We start from the raw sequence: 23990 nt of genomic DNA, 5'->3' as shown, positions 1-23990 counted from the left end.
CTATTGAGGTCCACGTTGTGGACATGGTTGTGTTGTTGACTGAGTGAACTCAAAATCACAAACAATTTCGATGTGCTAAGAAGCTTAAACAATTTCTATTGTGCAGCTCACAACCCCCCCCCCCCCCCCCCCCGGTCTTTGAAAGCTATCTATGTATACCGTGCAATTAATATGAATTTCACTTGCTAGATATAAGATATGTAATATGTGGCGTACATATTTACAATTTATTTTGGAATTCACCATAATAAAAAAACAAAAAAATCTATTCAATTTAAAATGTAATTTTATCAAGACAGTAGGTGGCAGTACTACACCATAACATGGACATTCATTTTAAACACATGAAGAAGAAACGTTTAGCTGTGATTGGTCGGAATTAACCAATCGACGTGAAGGAAGCTAGTGACGTGTTTTGAACCAGAGCGGCGCTGCAGTTGTGAGTAACTTTATGAACTTTTCGATGTTGAGTTTGACACACTGTTGTTCGATTGGTACGTGTTTCCGTACACGGATTCGAATGAATAAAGAACACTAATTAAAAGTATTTCCACGAATATAAACCTCCACCAAGAAGCGTCCGGGCTGTTGAGGTAAAGATGTTTCCGTTCCACCAGCTAACGTTAACACGCTAGCGTTAGCTTAGCCTCCTCTGGGACTGTTTCATGACAGAGCGTAACGTCGCTAACGTCTCCGTGACCTCTCGAGATGAATCTTCAATAATTCTTTCTATCCGCGCGAACTGCGCTGTCTGTGCTCCAGCGTAGTCGGCTGACATTGCGGTATTATTGAAAGACAAGGTCATATGTCTTCTGCCTCGCTAAACTGAAGGGAAACACATGTTCATGTCTGATCATAATTTGCAACCGACACCGGTCAGCGCATGACCTTTGTCTCTGCTAATACAGTTTTTTAAAATTGTCTTATTGTGTAAACAAGGCGTTTGTTTTGTTGACTGTAACATAGCCCAGTCGTAAATCCAGATTGATATGAGAGCTGTAAATACTTGTGACATTTTCCCGATGTAAGTTACGTCATCTGGTAATGTCAGTTTTTTTTGTGTGGATTAAGTCGTTGCAGGCCCGGAGGGTCCTAATGAACAGCTGGAAAATGTCTTCTCAGCTGTCATTCAATGTCCCAGATGAAAGCGTGTGCTGGCTGCACGAGGAATGCTTGCCAGAAGTGACCTTCCTTGATGTTACATGTAGTTCACCTCATCCTGCAGGAATACCTGCTACACCTGTAACAACCGGGTCTGTGAACAGCAGGTTGAACTCGCTCCAGCCCCCCCAGTCGAGTTCCTCCATCGACTTACACACCCCTGCTCAGAAAAAGACGCCGGATCTTCTCAAATGTTGTTTGAGCCATCCGAAGGCGGAGAGTGAGGCTATCGGTGCTAAACCTTCACGACAGAATGGAACAACAACCTTGTTGGAAACGAGCTCAAGTGACGTTGCTCAAGAAAACTGTTCTGAATTCCACTCTTCTGAACTGTCAGTCTCTTGCGATAAGATGGTTGATCCCCTTGAGAGTATGTATCGTCCGGAGCGCTTTCTGGATTCCCGATACTTCCCAGAAATTACTCTGCTGGATGTCACGCGTGAATCAGAGCCCACAGACGGAGCAGAAACCTCTTCAATGCATGTCACGCAAGAGAACATTTTGGAAAGCTCTAGGACCTCGTCGGAGCACAGTGGATCAAACGAGGTAAAGGTTCACACATCGGGTGAAGACACATTTGATACGCATCCTTCCAATGTTACTCAAGACATAAGCTCCTCGAGTGTTGTGACTGTTCAGTGTGCTGCGTCGGAGTTCTCCACTTCTGACACGCAGTGCGACACCAGTTCAAAGAACGTCGCCTCGGAGCTTCATGGTGGATCGAGCACCGAGGAAGCTAACAACAAAGAGCCGCTTTCCTGCCACGAGGCCGAGGAGTTGACAAGCGAGGAGGCGCAGCCGCGCCCGGAAACGTGTGGGTCTGTGAGCAGCGCGTTAACTGCTCTCCAGTCCTCCCATTCCAGTTCTTCCACCAATTTAAACACCACTGTTCAAATACCCAACCCTAAGAATATGACAGTGGATCTTACCCCGTCTAATGCAAACAGCCCCAAAGGAGAGAGCGAGCCTACAGATCCGGCTACTTCGGTCTCTAAGGACGCCACTGAAACCTCCCTCTGTATTAATCGAACTTTCCCGGCCGTAAAGGCAACAGGTTCGTCTGATGTGCAGAACAGCATTTCTGATGGAAATTGCCTTCGAATATCCTGCGGTAATACTTTTATAGGAAACGCTGGCTCTGGGACCCTTCTTCTCCAGAACAACACCTTCGATGCTAAACCTCCCAAGCAGAACGACACAATAACTTTGTCAGAAACGAGCCTCCAGAACACTTTTGACAAGTCCACTCCTCCTGGGGTTTGTAATGCAACGAGTACCCCTAAAGAAAGCAGTTCCAAAGCCCAACCCCCCGAAGATGATGGGACATCATCGAGCACAGTCCCTAATACAGAGACGGCTGACACCCCTGACTGCATGTTGGAAGTTAGTCCAGCGGTTGAAGTGGCTTCTGGCGATGGTCAATGCGAGACTACGAACCGATCACGATCCAGTCTGCCTTTGACAAATGGGCTCTCTGACACTTTGGGCCTTCAAAACATGGAAACGGAAAACAACAATGAAAACACGTTCAATTTGGATGAATCCCTGGATTTAAGGGCAGCCATTTCGATCACTTCGACGCCGATGACCACCTGTAAGATTTTAAGCGTAACCGCCGAACGAGTGGAGGGCAAAACGATAGCGGCGCAGAAAAGGCTGTATGGGGATGGTCCCGCTTTGCCAGCTGGTCCGACGCCATCAGATGTTCCGTCAAACATCGTCTGCGACCGCAAAACGACCTTTGCCCATCCAGCGGCCAAATCCCTCCTGCCTCCTTTCAGAGCTGCGTCCCAGCCTTTGAGGCAGAAGCCAGGCGCCGCCGCCCTCCCCGCGAGGTTTGATGCGTCGACTTCAGGCCTGCCCATGACGAGGCAAAGGACCCAGGCTGTAGCAGCGAAGAACACGCTTAATGCAGCCCAGGTAACAGGATTTGATTCGCCTTTTTTAAACAAAAAAAGTGTCAACATCACATTGTGTTTTAAAGAAATTGATCGCTATACTTGTTTGTCATGTCCGTTACACCTAAACCCACTTATTGACTCCATTTCCTGTTTATTTAAGGCCACAGGAGTATCAAGCTCCTACAAATTGCGGGCTTCTACAACAGGTAGGCGGTGTGTGTGTTCCATTTTAGGGCTTCTTATGGTTGCAGTTTTATCCTTCATACACGTTGAGGGTAAATTAAAACCGGATGGGATGGGAATTGTACACATATCTTAACTAAATGAGGAAATATTACAACTTTTAGGTATTTTTTCTTCTTGCTGATTTAATTTCTGTGCTGCTTTTAGCCGCACAGAGTATTCAGTCCTCACTCTCCCCCCTCTGTGCTGACGTTAGGATTGAAGATACCCAATTCAGGCTTGCCGAGACCTCAGTTGAGTGGCATACCGTCGGGCATCCAGAGACCTGCAGCAGGTCTCAGGCCGCCATCAGCTAGAAGCAACGCAGCATCATCGTCATCGTCATCATCACACGCTAACAGACCCCGTGGACCGACAGGTACTCGTACAGTGGTGGACTGTTTATTCAGTTACAAATAAGACCAAATACACGTGTGTAACAATGAATTAACATAAATTTGAATTTCTTTTGTGTTTTTTTTCCTTTTTTTTTTTTTTTTTTCACCCACAAGCAGCTGCTAACCCAATGACGAAGGCTACACATTCAAAGAAGCAGCCCTTAGCCAGAGGTGAAACTTTAGCAAAGAAGAAAAGAATGGGTAATAAAAGCTTTCAACCAACCCTTTTTTCTATTTCAAAGAACTGCACGGTTAGTATTTCTACTAAAGCTAAACTATAAACTCCTACATCTTAAATTGTTTTTTTATGGTTTTCAAAACCGGGGCTTGTATGTTTCTGGGAAAGTGTGTCCAGTACTCTTGACTTTATGACTTTATTTTTGCGTTACTCACCAGATCTTTATCACACGCTTTCAGATCCATCCAGCACGTCTGCGTTATCCAGCTCTGCTGCCGAGGTCTCAACGTGTTGCGATGCTGTCGGCAGACACAAGGCCCTGAAACAGCCCGCGACCAGCCATCAAGCTCTGCAAGCCAAAGGAAAAGGCCACGGTAAGCTGGGAGAGTGAACAGCTGAGGCCACTGACTCAACCCTCTGGTGTGATCCGGTACATTATCTACGGGGGCCGGTTGGCGAGACTCCATGTGTGTTTCTCTGAGTTATGTCTGTCTTTCAGTTGTTTGAAATGTTTTTTGACCTGTATCTTTATGACATTTCCTTTTATCAAAGATGTTTTTGAACGGTCACAATGAGGACCATTGGAATACTTAGCAAGAGCTACACAAACTAATGAAGGTTAAATGTTTTCTGATACCTTAAAAGGTTTGTTTTCATCAGTGCTGCTTGTCAGAAGAACGACACAAGCTCAATCGTTCAGTCATGACAAGATGAACATATCTACGTGTCAAACTGTTTCATTGTATACTTTTCTACACAATGAGCAATTATAGACATGGATTCTAAAGCTGTATCATTTATTTTGAACATACTTTAGATGCATCGTAATCATCATTTGTTTGAATGTATTGTTTGCTTGACGCAAACAATGACTGCGTGAATGAACTAAATTAAAATCTCTTATAACAGTGATTATAAATAGTTTGATAAAATATACATGTATTTATATATTTCTTGTAATGATTTTGTGATTATTTGTAAAGCATTTTTGATATTAAGTAAAGATATTCCTTGATTAGTCCCACAATGATTGCGGCAGCATGCAAACTGCCATAATCATACAATGCTATAAGCGTATTACAACGTATAATGCCAAGTACTATACGTTGTTGACCTCAAACTGGTCCCAGTGACTAGATGATATAGCGACCATAATGAAAAGTAGTTACACATCAGCTATCCAGCTTCACTTATCAAAGTCGTATGTGTGTGTAATATATATATATATATATATATATATATATATATATATATTATATATATATATCACAATAAAGAGATGATAAACGATTAGTTGTCTTCAGAAATGTAATGATTCAAATTGTGTTGCAGAATGCCCCACCTGCTTCATGCTTAAACAGCAACTCAAACAACAATCCGAAGAAATACAGAGGCTCAAAGAAGGTAAGTTTAATTACTGAGCTTCGATCTTATTAATTTACTTCCAAACTGAGGATTTTTAGGAAAATTAAACATTTTACAGTTTGGAAATTAATGAGACTTTAACGTTAAACAAGTTTTTACCCAAATACTACTTGTGTCAGTAATGTAAAAATAAGAATTCTGTCTTGGTGTTTTGTTTGATCTTGATCTAAAATGTGGCAAGATGCCGCTTATCATTTTGTTATTAAGTTGTTATTAATGTAATTATCCATTTCCCCCCTCTAGAGCTGCTGAAGAAAAGTTAGGACAACAGGGCTGATATTAATGGCGTACCCTTTTTCCACGGACACTGTAAATATGATGTATTATACGATACTACTATAATTGTTGCACGGCCAATGTTCGTACATACTAATATAACAACTTCTGCTTCTTACTTCTATATGTATCATCTGTGAATTTTGAAATAAACGTGTTGTGAATTGTCTGAGGTTACTTTGTCGTTTCTTCTTCTTATTATTATTATTATTATATTCTGTGTTTTTTATTAGATAAATGGTTTTACGTCTGTGAGTTGACGTTTCCCCCGGCCTGTCGCTATGGAAGCGCTGCCGTAAAGCAGGCGCTGCCGTAAAGCTTTAGCTTTTTCGACCTGGATTCTACTTCCTTTCTCGACTCGAGTTCCCGGCCAGGCCGTCGCACGCCTTTTTATTTGTGGCCACTAAACAGCAAAACTGGATTTAAAAAGGATTCAAACTAGAAAGACACATCGCAAAATAACTTTCACAAGGGCGTAGGTGAGTCTGTCCAAAGATTTAATTAAATAACGGGCGATAAATCCTCGCCTTGGATTAGATAACGTGACCGGCTCGCTACACATGCGAGGAGGCCCCTTCGCGCTAGCTTGTTGCTAGCTTGTTGCTAGCTTTAGCACAGCAACCATCCCGCGCCACGTTAGTGTTGCCGTTGTGTTATCAGATGTTAACGTTAAGTCACGCACTTTATTCGGTTGTAGAGTGTTTGCATTTGGGTGGTTTCGATCGAAGCTAACTGGTAAAACGTAGAGCTGAAGCTACAGTTTGATGTCGAGTTTTTTTTAACTGTTTGTTGTCCATCTGTCAACGCGATATAGTTTAGCAAAGGCTACATAGCCGGTTGCTAACACGCGTCGGTATCACACGTCATTTACCTGACGCTGTTATCCAAAGCGTTTTTAACCCACCTGGTTCGACGTCGGTGCGCACGGACGCCATCCATTGTGCCGAAAACAGTCGAATATTTGTTTGTATCAGCGCTTAGTATTAATCTTGTTATATGTTTTACATTATTGAAGCAGCACAATCAAGCGCTAGCTACGGTTCTTATCGGCTAACGGTAACTGTTCCGTAGTGACGCTGTAACCTAAGCTAATGCTGGCTAGCCAAGACTACATCATTCGTACTTCTGCACCTTTTTAACTCCATCGCAACAGCAACTAAGTGAAATGAAGACGCTGTTCCTGGTGTTTCTTTTAAAACCCCATTTTCTGCCCGTTTGTGCGCAGCGGATTGACTCATCTTTCTGGAAATGTGTTCGTGCAGATCTGCCAAGCATCGTCTATTCCACACATTGTGCAGCACATATTTCCAACAGATCACTCTTAACAGATGTGACTGTGTCTTCACAGATTGACCCCTTCCTTCAGCAATGTCTCGTTTCTTCGCCACCGGGTCTGACAGCGAGTCAGAGGAGTCCTCGTCCGCCGATGAGATCACCCCTAAAGCACCCGGAACCACCTACAAGCCGTCAGTACATCTCTCAGCAAGCTCTGCCATCGCACCCGCATTCTACTTTTTGTCTTGACCTCCTGCACAAATGCTGTTTCCACAGGTCGCTGCTTCTTAGTGACGATGAGGAGGACACTAAGCGAGTGGTCCGCAGCGCGAAAGACAAAAGGTTGGTGTGGCGTCTTTTTAAGCGGTAAATCTTAAACTCTGCATTTGCTGCTACGAGGTTTTGAATTCACGCTTGTGTCTCTTAGGTTCGAGGAGTTGACCAACCTCATCAAGACCATCCGAAATGCCATGAAGATTCGCGACATGGCCAAATGTCTGGAGGAGTTTGAGCAGTTATGTCGAGCCTTCCTCAAAAGCAAGACTATAGTGGACAAAGAGGGTGTTCCCTCTTTCTATATCCGTCTGCTGGCCGACTTGGAGGACTATCTGAACCAGGTCAGTAGCTCAAACTTCCAAAGTCAAATGACAACAGTGTAAATATATATATATTTTTTTAGCATATCATTTTTGTCAAACTTGGTTACTGCAGTTTGACATAATTTATAATCCACGTCCCCACTTTTGAGGTGCAAAAAATAACTGTTTTCTTCTTTGCAGGTTTGGGAGGACAAAGAGGGAAAGAAGAAGATGAACAAACACAACGCCAAAGCCCTCAGTACGCTACGTCAGAAGATCCGCAAGTACAACAGAGACTACGAAACAGAAATAACTTCATACAAGGAGGTAAATTAATAAACTTTCTGTGGCATGAAATATACGTTGCTGGTTATGGGATTTTAACTACCCTTCAAAATTGGATGGTAGTCTTCTTTAACGTTTAATGCAAGTTTGTGTATGAAAAAGTAAAAGAAGCACTTGCCGTTTGTGTATTGGCCTCCATGTGGGTGGGAGATGGAAGTAAAATCTTGCTGTCTTCCTTCTGCTAGAACCCTCAGGAGTCGGCCGATGAAGAGGAGGAGAAGGAGGCAGGGGATTCTGGTAAGCATATATATAAGATATATATATATATATATATATTATATACACACATTACCAGTCAAACGTTTGGACACACAAATGAGACGTTTGGTCTCATTTAATGAGACGGTGTGTCCAAACTTATACAAATAAATAAACCAGGCTGTGTTCATGCAAACATCAGAGTAAATTGCTGAAATTTTTTAACATGTTGAAAAAGTACGATGGCCTTCATCACATAAACCATTGCATAAACTATTAACATCATTCAAGTATATCAGCCTACCTGTTTTCACTGTGTTTCATTTTATGAACCAGGATCGTATTTAGATCAGAAACGTAAGTAAAATTGAATCTTTTTTTTTTTGTTTCATTACCTGATAACTCATCCTGATTTTTGTTATTCAAGGCTCATCTTCTGATAGCGATGGAGAGGAAGATGAAGATGGCGTTCCAGCCAAGTCCTTCTTGAAGAAAAAGCCTGAGGTTACCCCAGATGCCAGCAAGTTCCTTAAGTCCGCTAAAGGATCCGGGGTAAGAGGCCAGTGAACCACGTCTGACTCTTCTGCAAAGCGAGAACAGTGAGCAACCCTCTGTACACTCCCTCTTTCTCATGAGCTGGGGGTCTTCTCCCTTGACAGGATGAGTCTTCTTCGAGTGATGACGATGAAGACTGGGGCTCCGACACTGTCGACAGTGGCAGTGAGAGCTCGGATGAAGGGGACGGAAAGGGCGCCTCCCTGGCTGTTGTCTTCCTCAAGAAGTGAGTCTTATTCTCCGCGTACTTTATTCTTTCCGCCTTTTTTAAAAGTGTTTTCTGACTCAATTACTCTCAAAAAATGTTTGTTACATATTTACTTTTTTTAGCATTGAATATCAACAACCGTTTGTAAATATAATATGTAAGAATAAGTAAAACAACTTAAAGAATCCCTTTAAATGATCCCCTAAGACTAGCCAGAAGTCTTCCCCTGCCTGTATTTTCTCTTCTCCTTCATATCTATTTTCCAAAAGTGTAGTAACAATGTATCCTTTTTAATGGCAATGAAGTATCGGTTGCGGTCCTCTTCATCCCCCGTCTGTATACTTACCACGACCCGCTCTGTCCGTCCACAGGGCTCAGGAGGGCGAGAAGTCCACTGAAAAGATCGGTAAGAAGAAGAAAAAGGAGAAAAAGGAGCTCCGCGAGGAGGAGTTTGAGGAAGAGGAGGGAGGAGAGGGGGTGGAGGGGGGCTGGGAGAAGGTGAAAGGAGGCGCCCCGATGGTTAAGGTAATGAAGTGATCATCAACTGTCTTAATTCATTTCTCTGCTATAAAACTATAGTGTTCTGTCTTTTGCACAATGGCATTTTGTGTATTTTAGACTTTGTCTCAAGGAATCCACAAATTGTTTCGATATTTATTTGGTGTGCTATATGCATTTCCGCTAGGAAAAGCCTAAAATGTTTGCCAAAGGCACTGAAATCAATGTACCAGTGGTGGTGAAGAAGCTGAATGAGATCCTGCAAGCAAGAGGCAAAAAGGGCACAGACAGGTAACGTCATTAACTAACTAAAGCTGCACGGGAACAGGAACTGTTGTTTGAATGAATTCCATTAGCCACAATCGTCTTCAGATCACTAATACTCGCCATGTAAAAGAAGCTGTAGATTCTTTTAATGGCAAAGAAACTGTCCTGTGTGATAAATCACGGGGGATGAAACGCTTTTGCATGAAACATTCAATCTGTAACATCAGTCTGTGCATTAAGTAACTATCAAAATGAGGTCAATTTCTCTGATCTCTCGTTGCACGCTTTGTGTGTCCCTCCAACAGGGCGGCCCAGATTGAGCTGCTCCACGCTTTGGCGAACATCGCTGGTGAGAATAACCTGGGCCAAGGAGTCCTGGTGAAGATCAAGTTCAACATCATCGCCTCCCTGTACGACTACAACCCCAACCTGGCGGCCTTCATGAAGGTAGGAGTTTGTACCTGGAAAGACTGTGGTGTCCAAATTCCTTAAAGTCCCAATATCCTTCTTTGTTTTTTGTATTAATAAAAAGAACCATAGACGTTTCTTATTGTTGTATTGATTTGTACGTTGTGTTAAATGCTTGAATACAGGAACATGTCAGAACTCTCACTCTGTTTTTTCTTTTTCTTTAAGCCTGAAATGTGGAAGAAGTGCCTGGAGTGCATCGATGAGCTGCTTGACATCCTGTTCGAACACAACGACATCTTCATCGGGGAGAACATTGCAGAGGACAGTGAGAGTCTGATCATCTCAGACCAGGTATCTTGTCAGTTTTCTGTTATTTTTGAGTGTGTGTGTCCGTTAACTGCACGGAGCGCCGTCATTTGTTCTAAACTTGCATGAAAGTAGTACACAGTTTGCACCGACTGCACACTTTTTTTTTTGTTTGAGAAGGAGAAGCTGGCGTTGCAGTAATCCTAATTATTTATTGCCTCATTTGCTTGTCAGCCATTCCGGGTGCGTGGGTGCATCTTAACGTTGGTAGAGAGGATGGATGAAGAGTTCACCAAGATCATGCAGAACACCGATCCCCATTCACAAGGTGAGGAAACTCCACAGAAAAAGCCTTTATTTATTTTAAACCACCCAGTATTTGTGATGTGAACGTACCTCCTATAGTTTTGGAACATGACGCTGGAAGGATCACCGGAGTGTGTTCCTGCGCCAGTTCGATGTCCATCGTCTCTTTCTGCCGGCTCATTGCTCTCTTTCTCTCTCCTCCAGAATACGTCGACAACCTGAAAGACGAGGGGCACGTTTGCGGCATCATCGACCGGCTGCTCGACTACATGGAGACCAAAGGCAGCACCGAGGAGATTTGCCGCGTCTACCTGCGCAGAATCATGCACACCTACTACAAGTTTGACTACAAGGCCCACCGGCGCAGCCTGGGCCTCCCGGTCGAGTCCAAGGTGAGGAAAGCACCGGAGCGGTGAAGGCGGGTGTGATAACCCATATTACTGCCATTAAAGCCATAAAGAGGAACTGGCATGAAACTAACGACCATCGGGCAGAAGTAGAAGTGAATGCGTGTCGTCTCTGTACATTCCGCAATGAGTGCGATGCGCTGAGACGTGTCCCCGCCCGCCGTTTCAGTCCGAGCAGGACCAGGAGGAGAGCGAGGGTGAGGACAGCGCCGTGATCATGGACCGCCTCTGCAAGTTCATCTACGCCAAAGATCGCACCGACCGCATCCGCACCTGCGCCATCCTCTGCCACATCTACCACCACGCTCTGCATTCGCGCTGGTACCAGGCCCGCGACCTGATGCTCATGAGCCACCTGCAGGACAACATCCAGCACGCCGACCCCCCCGTGCAGGTAAAGGAGACGCTCTTGGTTTTCGGGTTCGTAGGTGTTCTCTGATCTTGCTTTTGCGCCTAAGCACGTATTCTCCCTCTCGTTTAGATCCTGTACAACAGAACCATGGTGCAACTCGGCATCTGTGCATTTAGGCAGGGCATGATTAAAGACGCCCACAACGCCCTGCTGGACATCCAGTCCTCTGGGCGAGCCAAGGAGCTCCTGGGTCAGGGGCTGCTCATGAGGAACATGCAGGAGAGGAACGCAGAGCAGGAGAAGATTGAAAAGAGAAGACAAGTAAGCCCCACATGCGTAGTACTCTTATGACCACGAATGTGATACTGAAGACCTCTGAGAATCTCTTTGGTTATGACCTCACAGGGGGGAGGGGGGGGCAACGTTTGCCTGTGATCTGATCTTTCACTTTGGTCCAACCTGAAGACATTCTCACACCATCGCTCTGACCTACCTTAAGGTGCCGTTCCACATGCACATCAACCTGGAGCTGCTGGAGTGTGTGTACCTGGTGTCGGCCATGCTGCTGGAAATCCCCTACATGGCCGCCCACGAGTTCGATGCCCGCCGCAGGATGATCAGCAAGCAGTTCCATCACCAGCTGAGGGTGGGAGAGAGGCAGCCGCTGCTGGGTACGCCACACGCCCCCCACATGAGCCGCTGCAGCGCAACAGCGCCGCCCGAGAGGATAACCGTGGCTCTCTTTGTCCCCCAGGGCCCCCAGAGAGCATGAGGGAGCATGTGGTGGCAGCCAGCAAGGCCATGAAGATGGGAGACTGGCGTACCTGCCACTCGTTCATCATCAACGAGAAGATGAACAGTAAAGTCTGGGACCTGTTCCCCGAGACGCAGAGAGTGCGCGAGATGCTCGTGAGGTTAGCGTGCAGCATTCCGATCCGTTGTGACGTGTTTGTTACTTAGTTTGATTCTTCTCATTTCAAACGTTGTGCATTTCCACATCATTTGTATTTCAATACATTTCCTGATTGGTTTTCTTTTTTTTCTTTTTTCTTTTTATAGGAAGATCCAGGAAGAGTCACTGAGGACTTACCTGTTCACCTACAGCAGCGTGTACGACTCCATCAGGTGAGCAGGTGGTGGCGCTGCAGTCACTACTGAAGAGTTGCTTTGTGCGGACCGCTGTGCGTTCAGCTGAAGCCTCACTTTGGATCAGTGTCATTATTGGTCGGTCTGTGTAACACCCTTTTGTCTGTCCTCCAGCATGGGGACCCTATCTGAGATGTTTGAGTTGGAGATACCCACCGTCCACAGCATCATCAGCAAGATGATCATCAACGAGGAGCTGATGGTACGCTTCCGTTCCGCCTGGCACGCACTTTGTTTTGTCCTCCTGTGAGTGTTCTAAAGGTTGTTTTCTGTCCTCTCGCCGCCAGGCGTCACTCGACCAGCCCACCCAGACGGTGGTGATGCACCGCACCGAGCCCACCTCCCTGCAGAACATGGCGCTGCAGCTGGCGGAGAAACTCGGCAGCCTGGTGGAGAACAACGAGCGCGTCTTCGACCTCAAGCAGGGCATCTATGGAGGATACTTCAACAGAGGTGCGTGTTTGGTACCTGTGAGAAATGTGTGTGCCGTGTGTTGTTTACTTCCAGCCTGTTGAACAATGAACGGAACAAACATTGAACTAAATCTTCAGTGCCATGGTGGACGTACCGGGACAAGTTCCTGCAACGTCTCTTATGTTCTCCTTGTTTTTTATGATGGGTTGAAAAGTTCTGACTCTGGAACAGTGATAACTTTCTATTGTTGCATTACAGACCAGAAAGGTGGCTACCAGCAGAACAAATCTTACAACAGAGGTATGTTAATTAAACGGTTGTTTATTTATAACTGCACTCAAGGATTATAAAGTATACTCCTCTCTCTGCCGGTATGAATCGAATTTCACCGCGACATTTGGTTATTTCATCCCACTGTTTGGCTCACCAGCACGTCTCACTCGTGGTGCTGTCCAGTTAAGAATCACTGTGTTAAGTCACGCTGAGGTTATCATGTGCACGTGTCTGACCACACAATGAGCTAACTGGTTCTTTTGTTGCATTACAGACCAGAAAGGTGGCTACCAGCAGAACAAATCCTACAACAGAGGTAAGTTAAGCCGTTCTCGACCTTTTTGTCCCTTTGCACACATTTGTTTCTTCACTGTCTGTAATTACCAGGATGTATATTCTGCTTAATCCTCACTCTAAATTTTAGTCCCTATTTGTCAAACTATTTATCAATAGTTTTTAATTTTCTCTTCCTATTTGGCATCTCCCTCATGGCTCTCTGGTGCTTGGGAACAGCTGAATCGTGTTACGTCACACACTTCGGATTAAACAAAATCCTGACCACATGAACCCCTCCCGAGCCAATGCGCCTCAACCAGGCGGCTTATAACCGGCTTCAGTTGGCATTGGACCTGTGATTAGCCTGAAGACTCGATGGGTTAGATGTAAACAGGAAAAGTTAATCGCTGCTTTTAGAGGTTCTACTGGAAAGCAGCGTGAAAATCCCCCAAACAGATACTGATTTAGCTTTATTTTTTTATTGTATGCAAACCATTAAGACAAGAAAAATGAATTTAGCTTCGTGACATGTGGACACTTACGTTTGGCTCTTTGCACGTAACAGATCAGAGAGGCGGTGGCTACCAGGGAGGTGGTGGTGGGGGCTACCATGGAGGTGGAGGCGGCGGAGGCTACCATGGCGGCGGCGGCTACCAAGGAGGTGGAGGTGGCGGCGGCTACCAAGGAGGTGGAGGTGGCGGCGGCTACCATGGCGGTGGAGGTGGCGGCGGCTACCATGGCGGTGGGGGCGGTGGCGGCGGCTACCATGGAGGCGGCGGCTATCACGGCGGTGGAGGCGGCGGCGGCTACCATGGAGGTGGAGGCGGTGGCGGCGGCTACCAAGGAGGCGGAGGCGGCGGCTATCACGGAGGTGGAGGTGGCGGCGGCTACCATGGAGGCGGGGGAGGCGGCGGCTACCAGGGAGGAGGCGGCGGCTACCAGGGGAATAGAGGCGGCTACAATAGAGGCGGCTACAGGAATCAGAACCAAAGCAACTACTGAGGTTGAACCGTGTGTCTTTCAGTCGCTCCAGCTGGACTATTCTTCATTCCACAACAGTCGCATCAATGGGATTCTGTGCTCAACACTCGGCTGTGGTCCGACCGCCGCCACGTGGCGCCCAAAAGCCCACCGCAGAGTGTGGTATTTCAGTACGGCCAACTTGTTTTGACAAGAGATTTAAGGTTATTGTTGCTTGTAGAAAATGATGTAATGCAGTGCGGCTGGCTTTGGGTTCGGTTACACGTATTTCAAGTTTTGACTTCTCTAATAAACAATTACTAGAATAAAACAGTGTTTTTTGTTCAAGTTTCATTTATTTAAAAATAAGCTCAAGGAAAATATCAAAGCAGGAACAGACGTCTTATTCCACTAAACGCCACGTCAGTGAAAGTCATTGACATTACGGCGCTACGTTTTGGGTTGTTGTACCTGCAGAAAGCGGCAATGTCTCAAATATTACTCTGCATTATAACCCCACGAGACGCTCCCTGTTGTCACAATCTGATTCTGCAGCTACGCTACAAACTAAAACCGCTTTTCTGCATCGGAGCCCAAACGAGAGCAGAGATTTACTACAAGTTGTCTTGTGTTCCCTCGCGGCTGGATGTGCAGCTCTGGATCGCCGGTTATTCCCGATGCATTCCTCCAAAAGTTAGTTTGAAGGGTTGAATCACTGCTGCAGTCGAATGTACTAACATGTTCTATTATATTTAATAGTTTTCCTGTTTTTATAGTAGTTTAACAAGTTTAAAGGAGTCATATTTACATAACACAACAAAGATGGGACAGTTTTATAGTGACAACAATCCCTTTATATTCAAACCAATATTTTTTTGAAGAAACCGCACAACAATTTAGATCAAATCTCATCTATTGCAAGTTTTATTTTCATTCACTTTGCTTCTTGATTTACTTAGAGGTTTACAGCTTTCTTTGGGTCCTGCAAACAGAACCGCTCAAGAAATATTGAAGAGCGCATAGATTTCAACATTCAATTGTTCAACGGACCAACTTGTGAAGCGTTCTGTCCGTTTGCTCGGCACCAACGCCTCTTCATTGACCCCCTTTGCATTAATACGCAATACCTTTTTTGCGCGATGGCCTCCGGGTTTCTCTGCAGGGATCAAACTCTGCCCTCCGGGTCTCCTCTCCCGATCCCGCTAGTCTTTCGCAACGCCATAAATATATAGGTTATCAAGACGCAACGAAGGGCGAGAGCCTCATTTTCATTCAGCGCGTGAAGGGGTTTCCCTCCGTCGCCCGCAGGCCCAGCCTCCTGTGGAGCTCTCTCCTCAGCAGCTCCCGCTCTTTGCGAATTCCCTGCAATACGGTTTGATTTTCCTGAGCCCGGCGCACCAAGTAGGGCAGCGTGTCCTCCACTGAGCCGTACGGCACTGACTTGTACACTGCGTAGCCCTCCTTTGCTGTGGGACAGAGGACAGAGGACAGACAGTGAGAGATGGTCTCAGCCTTCTGTACTTTACATGAGGAGAGGCGGTCGGCGCTGCAGCCCGAGCAGCTCAGCGCTCACCCAGCGTGAGGGAGACGTGGTCACACATGCCCAGCAGCTGGCCGAAGCACACTGCGCCTCCGTCGTTGTCCATCCCCAACTCCTCCATCCTGAACGCGGCGTGGCACAAAAGAGCTACGTCACAAGCTGCGGCCCGAGAGGCTGCATGAATCAGAGGGGTCACGGGGGGGGGTTCAGAGCACAACACCTACAAAATCTCACCGTCTGGCGGCGCGCCTCACCGAGTCCTCATTGTGAGTGGCGACGATGATCCTGTACCGCTCGGGCTTCTGGGAGACGGCCTCCAGCATCACGTCCAGGGAGCCGTTGTAACTGCACCAACACAAGCGAACGGATGACACGGGGCTGATCTTCGTTGGTTTATCTGTGAGTATTGACCATTTCCTGTTTTCCCACCTGTCATTGGTGTCCTCCCAGCACCGGTGGACGGGGTCCGGACGTCCCTCCTTCTCTGCGAGCTTCCTCTCCTTGTCCATGTAGGCTCCTCGTACCAGCTTGACCCCCAGGCCGAAGCCCTCGTCGTTTGACACCCGCAGAGCTTCTAAGAGGAGAGACCTGGACTCCTGAACAGACGCGGAGGGGATCGACTGATCACGGAGGAACAAACTTTGTCTTACTGACTACAGTATTCAGTGATATTTGTAAAAAAAAAGGGATAAAAAAAGCGTATCTGCCTTGAGGTAGCACTGATACGTGTTCCAGATCCAGACACCATCTTGGTTGAACTTCTTCATCATCGCCATGGTGACCAGAGAGAGGGCGGGATTCACGTAGGTGTACTCTGCATCGACCAGGACTCTGACTTTGTTTATGCTTGCCTAAAAAAAATATACACAACGTAATTCCAAATGACGGACATCGCTTTGGCGCCTTTGTCTTCCGTGAAGAATCACACGTTCACGTGCACCTCTGCTATTTTGTTGAGTCTCTGCAGGCCACAGAGGAAATGGGCCACTTCACTCTCGTTTAAACCAGGGAATTGAATTGGCTGGAGAAAAAAAAAAGCAGTTTTAGAGAAAGGTCAGAGGTCATTTAACAGAACCAGAACCATGTAGACGTGGGCAAAGGGAAGGATGTCTCACCTCTCCATCCAAAGCTCTGACCAGAAGATTCAGGTTCAGCGTCCGTTGGCCGATGAGCGTTGTGAGTTTGACCTTTAAAACGAGCAGTTCAGTCGTATCAGACACGTCACACACGTGTGTTCTTATCGTTTTCTTTCCCAACATATCTGAACCCCATACAGCTGCTGTTTGTTCTTAAAACACCTGTGAACATCCCAGCGAGTTTTCCTCACTAAGATAGTCAGAAGACTCTTTAGTGAACCAAAGAAAATAAAAACCCACCGCTACACTGTGGAAGAATGTAGCATATTGAAATGAACACTACTTGCATGACACCTCATTTACATGAAATGTGACAGTAGCACTTTATCCGAGTACTGAAGGCGACGAGCCGCTGCCTTACACACAGCTCCGGGCTGAGCAGAGCCGTCATCTTCAGCTGCATCATGGGCTCTTTGCTCCAGGCGTTGCTGTGTGACATCCGCACGCATTCCAACATGGCCTCCAGGTTCTCGTCGTAGGTCTTCTCGCTGTGGGAGACGAAAAAAAGGCGACAACGGTGGAGCTGAGGTGCAGCGTGTCAAGAAGGGAGGCTTTCTAAATCAGTCTTGGGCTTGTTGTTGTTTTTTTTTTTTTGCACGCCGTCATTTAGTGAGTCGCCAACACTCCTCCGCACCCCGAGGTCGCCCCCAGATCCTCCTCGATCGGCACGGCCAGCATGGGCCTCAGACCCAGCGAGCTCATCTTCTGCATGGACTGAGAGATCTCTCCCTCGTCCTCGCCGGCCACAAACTGGGCGTAGACGGTGGGCCGCAGCATCAGGGAGAACAGCCTCCGGCCCACCAGGGCGCGCGCCACCGACATCAGCTGTAGGAAGAGGAGGGGAGGAGGTGAGGTAGAGTGACTGGATTTGCTATTTTTATCATTTGTATTTCATGCCACCTTCTACTTCTCATTCAAATCTCCACAAACCTGAGGATTTACTGCTTTTCCCCTTTTAATTTGGCTTAAATGATTTTAAATGTGATGCTAAAAACTAAACCTCAGCATTAGGATGATGCCACTCACAATAACAGAAATCTTTGAATCACAAAAGCAATCAGCAGATCAATGTGCAATGAAAGCAGCTTCACTTCTTTACAAAATATATAAAGAAACGATCCCCCTCAACCACTCACACCATTAAAATCCTGCCTTCACATTAATGCACGAGGGATAATAATCTAATGATAGAACAGTCTGCTTTGAGTACTTGTAGCACCATGTGTGTTTTAGTTTTAGTTTAGAAGTCTTTGTACTTCCTCCACCATTGTCATTCTCCACATTCTCATTCAAAGCAAGAATCACACAAAAACAGCTACCGACTCTTTGTCGTCCATTCACTCGTCGATCTGATCGATCCAACTTGCCTCCGAGCAGCAAAAAGCTGACAGACTCAACTCTCACCTTCCCACAGTTGTTGACCAGCGCTGGGTAGGAGCATAGACGGAAGACGGCCAGAGCCCGGAGCAGCTCGCCCAGACTCTTCACCCTGAAGGCACCCGGCTCCTGGAAGCTCAAAGCGGCCGAGAGCAGCTCGGGCCGCTTGGCCGTCCTGGAGGCCCCGGTACCCAGCAGCCTCGGCGAGGGCAGGCGAGCGAGCGAGGGACGCAAGCGAGTGACGGCCATCATCGTCCCGGAGAAACCTGGTGTGTGTGTGTCACTGATTTAAAGTGAGGTGTGAATCTGCATTAGTTGCTCCCCGAGGTGAATGTATCTAGACGCTCAGCAGTCAGCTGATATCTGCTGGTTTGAAGCAGAAACAGAGGAGCCCGAAAGACGCAGCGCAATCGGAACCAGGCGTCCAAAGCTACCAAATGTTAAATCTAATTTACAATGAATACGTTCGTATATATGAAAGACCTTACCCTTCTTCCCTCACCTGGGAAAGCTATGCAGGTGCGATTGGAAGGTTTGTGCGTCGACCAGTGGGATTCATCCTCTTTTGACACACTTACTGGTTAATGGGTGACTAAATTCAAGGCAAAACCAAGTTGACCCTTAGCATCAGCCCACAAGCGGTTTGCTCTCAGCTTCTCCAAAAAATACACTTGAAGAGCTTTTCTCTCGTGTATAAAATCGTTTCCCCTAAAAGCTTATATAGTTACAGCTACAATAGTGTTGTAAAACGCAGCTTGTGATCCTTTAGGGATGTTCTGTAAAATTGATTATTATTGAATGATTAAATTAGATTTAAGATTTATTAACAGACCCGTAGAGAACAGTGTGTGTGTCACCAGGGGGACATTATGGTTTCTGTAAATTATTGGTTTATTATATTTCAGCATGGTTTGGTTTTACATTTTAGCATAACTTGTTTTTACATTTTAGCATGGTTTGTTTTATTACATTTTAGCATGGTTTGTTTTATTACATTTTAGCATGGTTTGGTTTTACATTTTAGCATGGTTTGGTTTTACATTTTAGCATGGTTTGTTTTATTACATTTTAGCATGGTTTGTTTTATTACATTTTAGCATGGTTTGTTTTATTACATTTTAGCATGGTTTGTTTTATTACATTTTAGCATGGTTTGGTTTTACATTTTAGCATGGTTTGTTTTATTACATTTTAGCATGGTTTGTTTTATTACATTTTAGCATGGTTTGTTTTATTACATTTTAGCATGGTTTGTTTTATTACATTTTCACGTATTAACCCACCTTTTAGTAAACTACATGCACCTGGAGGGACTAATCAGTTACAGAGAGCTCTGGCCAACCGCATTACACAATGAAAGGACCTCCCCTCTCCAATTAACACAGCTGCCATAAAGGACACTGAGCACGGCATGGAAGGGGAAGCCACAGGAAGGGGAAGCGAGAGGACGGCAAGACAGCGGACGAGCAGGCGGGGTGCAAACGAGGAGAGGAAAGAAACGGACTGGACACCTCACTCAGGAAAGGAACGGAACCGGAAACTGGAAGAAAGGGCAGGACGGATCAGCAGCAGTGGCTGGTCGAATTCTTAATCTTTTTTAGCACTTTTTTCCAGCTGGACTTTTAATACAATTGTAGTTATTTATGGGTTTTTAGTTAATAATAAAAAGAAAAAGAACCTGTTTTTATGGAGACCTAGACTCCGCAACTAGGTGGCGTTGCTGGTACCTTTTTTTTTTTTTTTGAATAATTGTATCTTATTTTTTTTATTAGATTTTACGTCCCCCGCCTCACAGGGCTGACATATATACAACAAACACTCCACTGACGTCATTTCTGGGGGCGGTGTGGTGGTTAAAAATGTCAGCGGAGGAAATGATTAACATGGTGAGCCTGCACATCACTGAGGTCACTGCGGTCCTGACCCTCATGGCGAGCATGCTACCAGAGGCTGTAGACTAAAGGTCCCAGGATGCAATGCGTCCCATAAAACAACGTATTATTGGTGCAAAAAAATCAAACCAGATTTAACCCGAAACGCCCGACCAGCTGTTTCCAGTCTTAAGCAGAGCTAATAAAAAGTAATAACTCCACTCTGGAATATGGAAGCTTTTTATTTATTAGAACACTGGAATGCACATTTGAGAAAGGAAATCTTAAACAGCTATTTACAAATTTTGATCAGTCTTAACACTTTTAAATACACATCCACACACATCAGCACGTTGAACGCTTCTTGAACCGACGCTAGAAATTGCAAAACAGGAAGAAAAAACAAAACTAAAAGCGCTTTCAAGCCGAAACATTTTTACAACTTTACATTCCTGCATATTTTAAAACACAGCCCGTGAGCTCATATCCAGGTAGGGCGCCTGGGGGTGGGCGTGTCCGTGTTGGTGCTGTCTGTATAGATGCCTGAACGGGATGGAGAGGGACGTGTGAGGGTCCTGACAAAGGCGGAGGGGGTAGGACGGAAAGGCGGGGTAGAGGGCCGGGGGAGGGGTGGAGGAGGGAAGCGATGGATCCAGCTGAGGGAGAAGCGACGGGTGGTGCAGTATCCTCTCCGGGCGATAGGGGGCGGCCGGATTGAACTGCGAGATGGCGGCCATCTCCACCGGAGGGTACGAGGAGGCGGAGGGGTTGCGCAAGTTTTGGTGATGGGCGGTTGGGGGCACGGAGGGAGCCGAGGAGACGGCCAAGCAAGAAGGGGGTTGGAAGGAGGAGTGAGGGTACGAGGAGGAGGAGGGATGAGTGAAGGAGGAGGGAGGGAAGGAAGCAGCCAAGGACGAACCCTGAGCCTGGTGGCTCAGATTCGGGAGGTGAAGGGCGTGGTGGGCCGAGGCGGGAGACACGTTGGGAAAGGACAGATTCTGCATGTGTGGGGGGACGGCGGGGAAGGCGAAAGATGCGGGGGGGGCGCCGTGCGAGCACGGCAGGGCGGCGGCCTGCGGGTGGCCGTAGTTGTGGAGGTGCTGAGCGGTCGCTGGATCGGGATTCAGGACGCTTGGGTGGATCCATGCCGGCGCGCATTGGTCGACGGAGGAGTTGGGGAAAGGCTCCGCCTGCAGACCGGGCGGACATGCGGACGGTGGGGCGGGAAAGGAGGAGTCCTCCGCCTCCGGGATGGTGTGATAGGTGTCGTCGCAGGGGGAGGAGGTGGAGGACAGGAGGGACTGCGGCGAGGAGGAGTTAGAGGGAGGCGGCGTGGGGAAGGTGAAGGAGGTCTGGTGCAGCGAGGGAGTGGAGGAGGAGGAGGAGGGGAGGGCGGGGGAGGAGGTGAGAATGGAGGGATAGTCGATGGGCTGAGGAATGGACGCATCCGAGGAGTCACGGACGGGGAGGGTGGAGAAGGAGGACTGCGGAAGAGGAGCTGAAGGGAAGGAGGAGCAGCTGGTAGTGGAGAAAGTGGAAGTGTAGGCTGGTCCCCCGACAGCGTCCGACCTGGGGAGGAGAAAAAGAAAAAATATATTTATATGAACATCTTTGTGTCGATTTGTTGCTTAATGAATTTGGGGAGATGGACACAGGAGGAAACTCCTCCCCCTTCCGCACGCCTACCTTTCAACCATAAGATCCTCCGCCTCACTTCCCCGGGCGTCCTGCATGCCGTCGGCCATGGAGATCCCGATGTCGGATATCTGAGAAGCCATGAAGTCCTGGCCGAGGTCAAGCGGATGCTCCTGGACCAAAGTGTCCCGATAGGAGGCGCCGTCCGCTCCGAACCCACAGGGGGGGCCGTCGGGCAGCCGGGGGAGGGAGGCCAGAGCGAGGGCCTGCAGGTCTGCGCTGGAGGTGGCGGCCCGCAGCTCGGCGGAGTCGCATGCGTCGCAGTTCGCTGAGGGGGGAAAAGGTGGAGGCGCGCGGCGTATTTAGGGCCGAGGCAATTCAAAGGCGGTGCAGGGAGAAGCGGTCGAGTTGGGTCGAATTTAAAGGGCTTACCGATATCCAGGGTGTCGGCCACGACGGATACTTTGCGCTTGAGTCTCGCGTCTCTTTGCCTGCAGGGAAATAGACGCTTTAGATTCTGAGTGTGCAACAGCGTGACGTGCTTCCGTGCGGGGGGGGGCGTGTTTTACTTTTTGCTGTTCATGCCGTCCTCCCGGAAGCCTTTGGCGAAGGGGTTGGAGTTGATCTTCAGCTCTGTGATCTGAAAAAAACAAAACATTTTTTTTGCAGTTGGCAAAAAGTTGCACCGCTCTTGTTCTCGGCTCTCAGTTGATGTGCTTTGAATCTCCTGCATACTTTCCATCGTTACTCAGAGAAATATGCTCTCGGCAACCTTGAGTCCACTACAGCAGTCATTGATAACAGCCCGCGTGTGCACGTGGTACTATGGTACCTTGTTATTCTGGTAGGCGGTGACCGTGAGGAACTGGGTCTCGGGGAAGACGAAGGAGCGCTGAGCTCCGCCCCACCTCAGCACGTCCCTCGCTTCGATGAGGTGAACTCGGGGCTGGTAGCGATGCAGGGAGTGCAGGATGATCTGCGATCAAAAGAGGAGACGTTGACTCCAAATGCGCCGCAGAGACGAGCGAGGTGCGTCGCTGTCTTTCGGCCCGTCTGCGGGGTCTTACATGTCCCTGGGAGTCCAGCGTGTTGTTGGTGAGCTTGGCGCAGTGGAAGGAGACGGTGCGGCTCTGCCAGTGGGCCCCTGTGGCCGGCGAGTCCGGGTGGATGAAAACCCGGTCCGGCAGCTTGGCCTCCGCCCCCCCAACGGCCTGCCAGCCGCCGCCCTGGAAGCGATAGCGGGCGTTGTCCAGCGGGACGATGTCCAGGAGGAGGATGTAGCGGAGGGACGGGTTCAGGCCCGAGAGCTTCAGCCTGAGCCCGGGGAACATCCGTCTGAGAGGAGGAGGAGGAGGAGGAGGAGGGGCGGCGGTTACGGTCGTCTCGGAGAAGTCGTGGACGTTTTAACATTATAGGAGGAGGAAGTTTACATGCAGTGGGGTCAAAGTTCGCTGACTCTCACTCACCTGCCCTTCTTGGTGATTATCATCTCCGTGCCCACGGAGCTGAACTGTTTCCACAAGTGCGCGTTCTCCAGCTCCACCTTGACCTCGCTTGTGGGGGATTTGGCGGCTGGGTTGTTGGGGATGGCCGGGGGGGGCAGCAGCCTTTGGGGCAGAGCTTTGGCCGCCATGTCGGAGGCGGAAGGGAACGTCTGAGACGGAAGGTCTGTGGGAAGGACAAGAACCTCGCTGTAAATGGCCGGATGTGTACCAGTATAACCCGGTGTTCCCGGCAAACATCTGGAATCCGATTTCTATCGTGACCAGTTGATTAAAAAGAGGCCAAACCCAGAGGTGTAAAGCAAACATGCAAAACGCTTCATCATACTTCATTAATGTATTCTGCATGCATGTACACACACACACACACACACACACACCCTCTCACCTCTGTAGAAGCAGTCTCCCATCCTCTGATGGGTCAAACCGGGGTACATCTCCACACTCAGCATCTTCGTCTTTGGGCTTTCTGCTTGTCCTCGTCCTCTTCAAACGGACATTTCCTCCTCCGACTCTCGTCGTCTCCTTTCCTTGAGCAGATCTTGTGACATAAACCCTCCGTGGCACCGGAGACGTCTCCTCAGAATGTCCCT

At 47.6% G+C, this 23990-nt stretch overlaps 4 protein-coding genes across 33 annotated transcripts; 2 read left to right on the top strand and 2 right to left on the bottom strand.

Annotated features, from left to right (window-relative positions):
• Nucleotides 1-243: 243 nt before the first annotated feature.
• LOC120819076 (uncharacterized) lies at nucleotides 244-5730 on the top strand. Of its 12 annotated transcripts, none has more exons than XM_040176164.2 (8): nucleotides 244-439; nucleotides 1072-3081; nucleotides 3223-3268; nucleotides 3502-3663; nucleotides 3800-3883; nucleotides 4100-4234; nucleotides 5193-5264; nucleotides 5529-5730. In XM_040176164.2, exons 2-8 carry the CDS (start codon nucleotides 1096-1098, stop codon nucleotides 5546-5548), a joined length of 2505 nt encoding a protein of 834 aa, XP_040032098.2. In that variant the 5' UTR covers nucleotides 244-439; nucleotides 1072-1095; the 3' UTR covers nucleotides 5549-5730. The 12 variants fall into 12 exon arrangements, with proteins under 12 accessions (XP_040032098.2, XP_077959759.1, XP_077959760.1 ...); XM_078103633.1 differs by having other exon boundaries at nucleotides 244-593; nucleotides 3800-3853; XM_078103634.1 differs by having other exon boundaries at nucleotides 244-593.
• Nucleotides 5731-5832: 102 nt separating this feature from the next.
• Nucleotides 5833-14667, top strand: eif3c (eukaryotic translation initiation factor 3, subunit C). Of its 17 annotated transcripts, none has more exons than XM_078103618.1 (26): nucleotides 5833-6040; nucleotides 6910-7027; nucleotides 7113-7178; nucleotides 7264-7453; nucleotides 7616-7741; nucleotides 7945-7996; nucleotides 8385-8509; nucleotides 8617-8738; nucleotides 9092-9245; nucleotides 9406-9509; nucleotides 9791-9932; nucleotides 10122-10247; nucleotides 10437-10530; nucleotides 10713-10900; nucleotides 11085-11309; nucleotides 11397-11588; nucleotides 11767-11938; nucleotides 12022-12181; nucleotides 12327-12392; nucleotides 12528-12615; nucleotides 12701-12866; nucleotides 13086-13127; nucleotides 13375-13416; nucleotides 13942-13992; nucleotides 14071-14118; nucleotides 14194-14667. In XM_078103618.1, exons 2-26 carry the CDS (start codon nucleotides 6930-6932, stop codon nucleotides 14376-14378), a joined length of 3024 nt encoding a protein of 1007 aa, XP_077959744.1. In that variant the 5' UTR covers nucleotides 5833-6040; nucleotides 6910-6929; the 3' UTR covers nucleotides 14379-14667. The 17 variants fall into 17 exon arrangements, with proteins under 17 accessions (XP_077959744.1, XP_077959747.1, XP_077959743.1 ...); XM_078103621.1 differs by having other exon boundaries at nucleotides 14071-14127; nucleotides 14254-14667; XM_078103617.1 differs by having other exon boundaries at nucleotides 14044-14118.
• A 570-nt stretch (nucleotides 14668-15237) lies between these two features.
• prodh2 (proline dehydrogenase 2) lies at nucleotides 15238-18979 on the bottom strand. Of its 3 annotated transcripts, XM_040176226.2 has the most exons (11): nucleotides 18878-18949; nucleotides 18417-18655; nucleotides 17647-17837; nucleotides 17374-17500; nucleotides 16992-17063; nucleotides 16817-16897; nucleotides 16584-16727; nucleotides 16306-16472; nucleotides 16111-16221; nucleotides 15910-15998; nucleotides 15238-15802 (listed from the first exon to the last, which is right to left on the bottom strand). In XM_040176226.2, exons 2-11 carry the CDS (start codon nucleotides 18639-18641, stop codon nucleotides 15609-15611), a joined length of 1401 nt encoding a protein of 466 aa, XP_040032160.2. In that variant the 5' UTR covers nucleotides 18642-18655; nucleotides 18878-18949; the 3' UTR covers nucleotides 15238-15608. The 3 variants fall into 3 exon arrangements, 1 of the variants encoding a protein (XP_040032160.2); XR_005712209.2 differs by having other exon boundaries at nucleotides 16101-16221; nucleotides 18417-18979; XR_013467770.1 differs by having other exon boundaries at nucleotides 15910-16050; nucleotides 16131-16221; nucleotides 18417-18979.
• Nucleotides 18980-20486: 1507 nt separating this feature from the next.
• Nucleotides 20487-23990, bottom strand: tbx6 (T-box transcription factor 6). The gene is made up of 8 exons (XM_040176173.2): nucleotides 23786-23990; nucleotides 23362-23563; nucleotides 22963-23230; nucleotides 22728-22871; nucleotides 22465-22535; nucleotides 22328-22386; nucleotides 21947-22223; nucleotides 20487-21829 (listed from the first exon to the last, which is right to left on the bottom strand). Exons 1-8 carry the CDS (start codon nucleotides 23847-23849, stop codon nucleotides 20722-20724), a joined length of 2193 nt encoding a protein of 730 aa, XP_040032107.2. The 5' UTR covers nucleotides 23850-23990; the 3' UTR covers nucleotides 20487-20721.

This window comes from Gasterosteus aculeatus, chromosome 5 (assembly GCF_964276395.1).
Source record: "Gasterosteus aculeatus chromosome 5, fGasAcu3.hap1.1, whole genome shotgun sequence".
In the NCBI taxonomy this organism is placed as follows: Eukaryota; Metazoa; Chordata; class Actinopteri; order Perciformes; family Gasterosteidae; genus Gasterosteus; species Gasterosteus aculeatus.
Note: the sequence above shows the minus strand (reverse complement) of the source record. Positions and strands in the feature narration are given on the sequence as shown.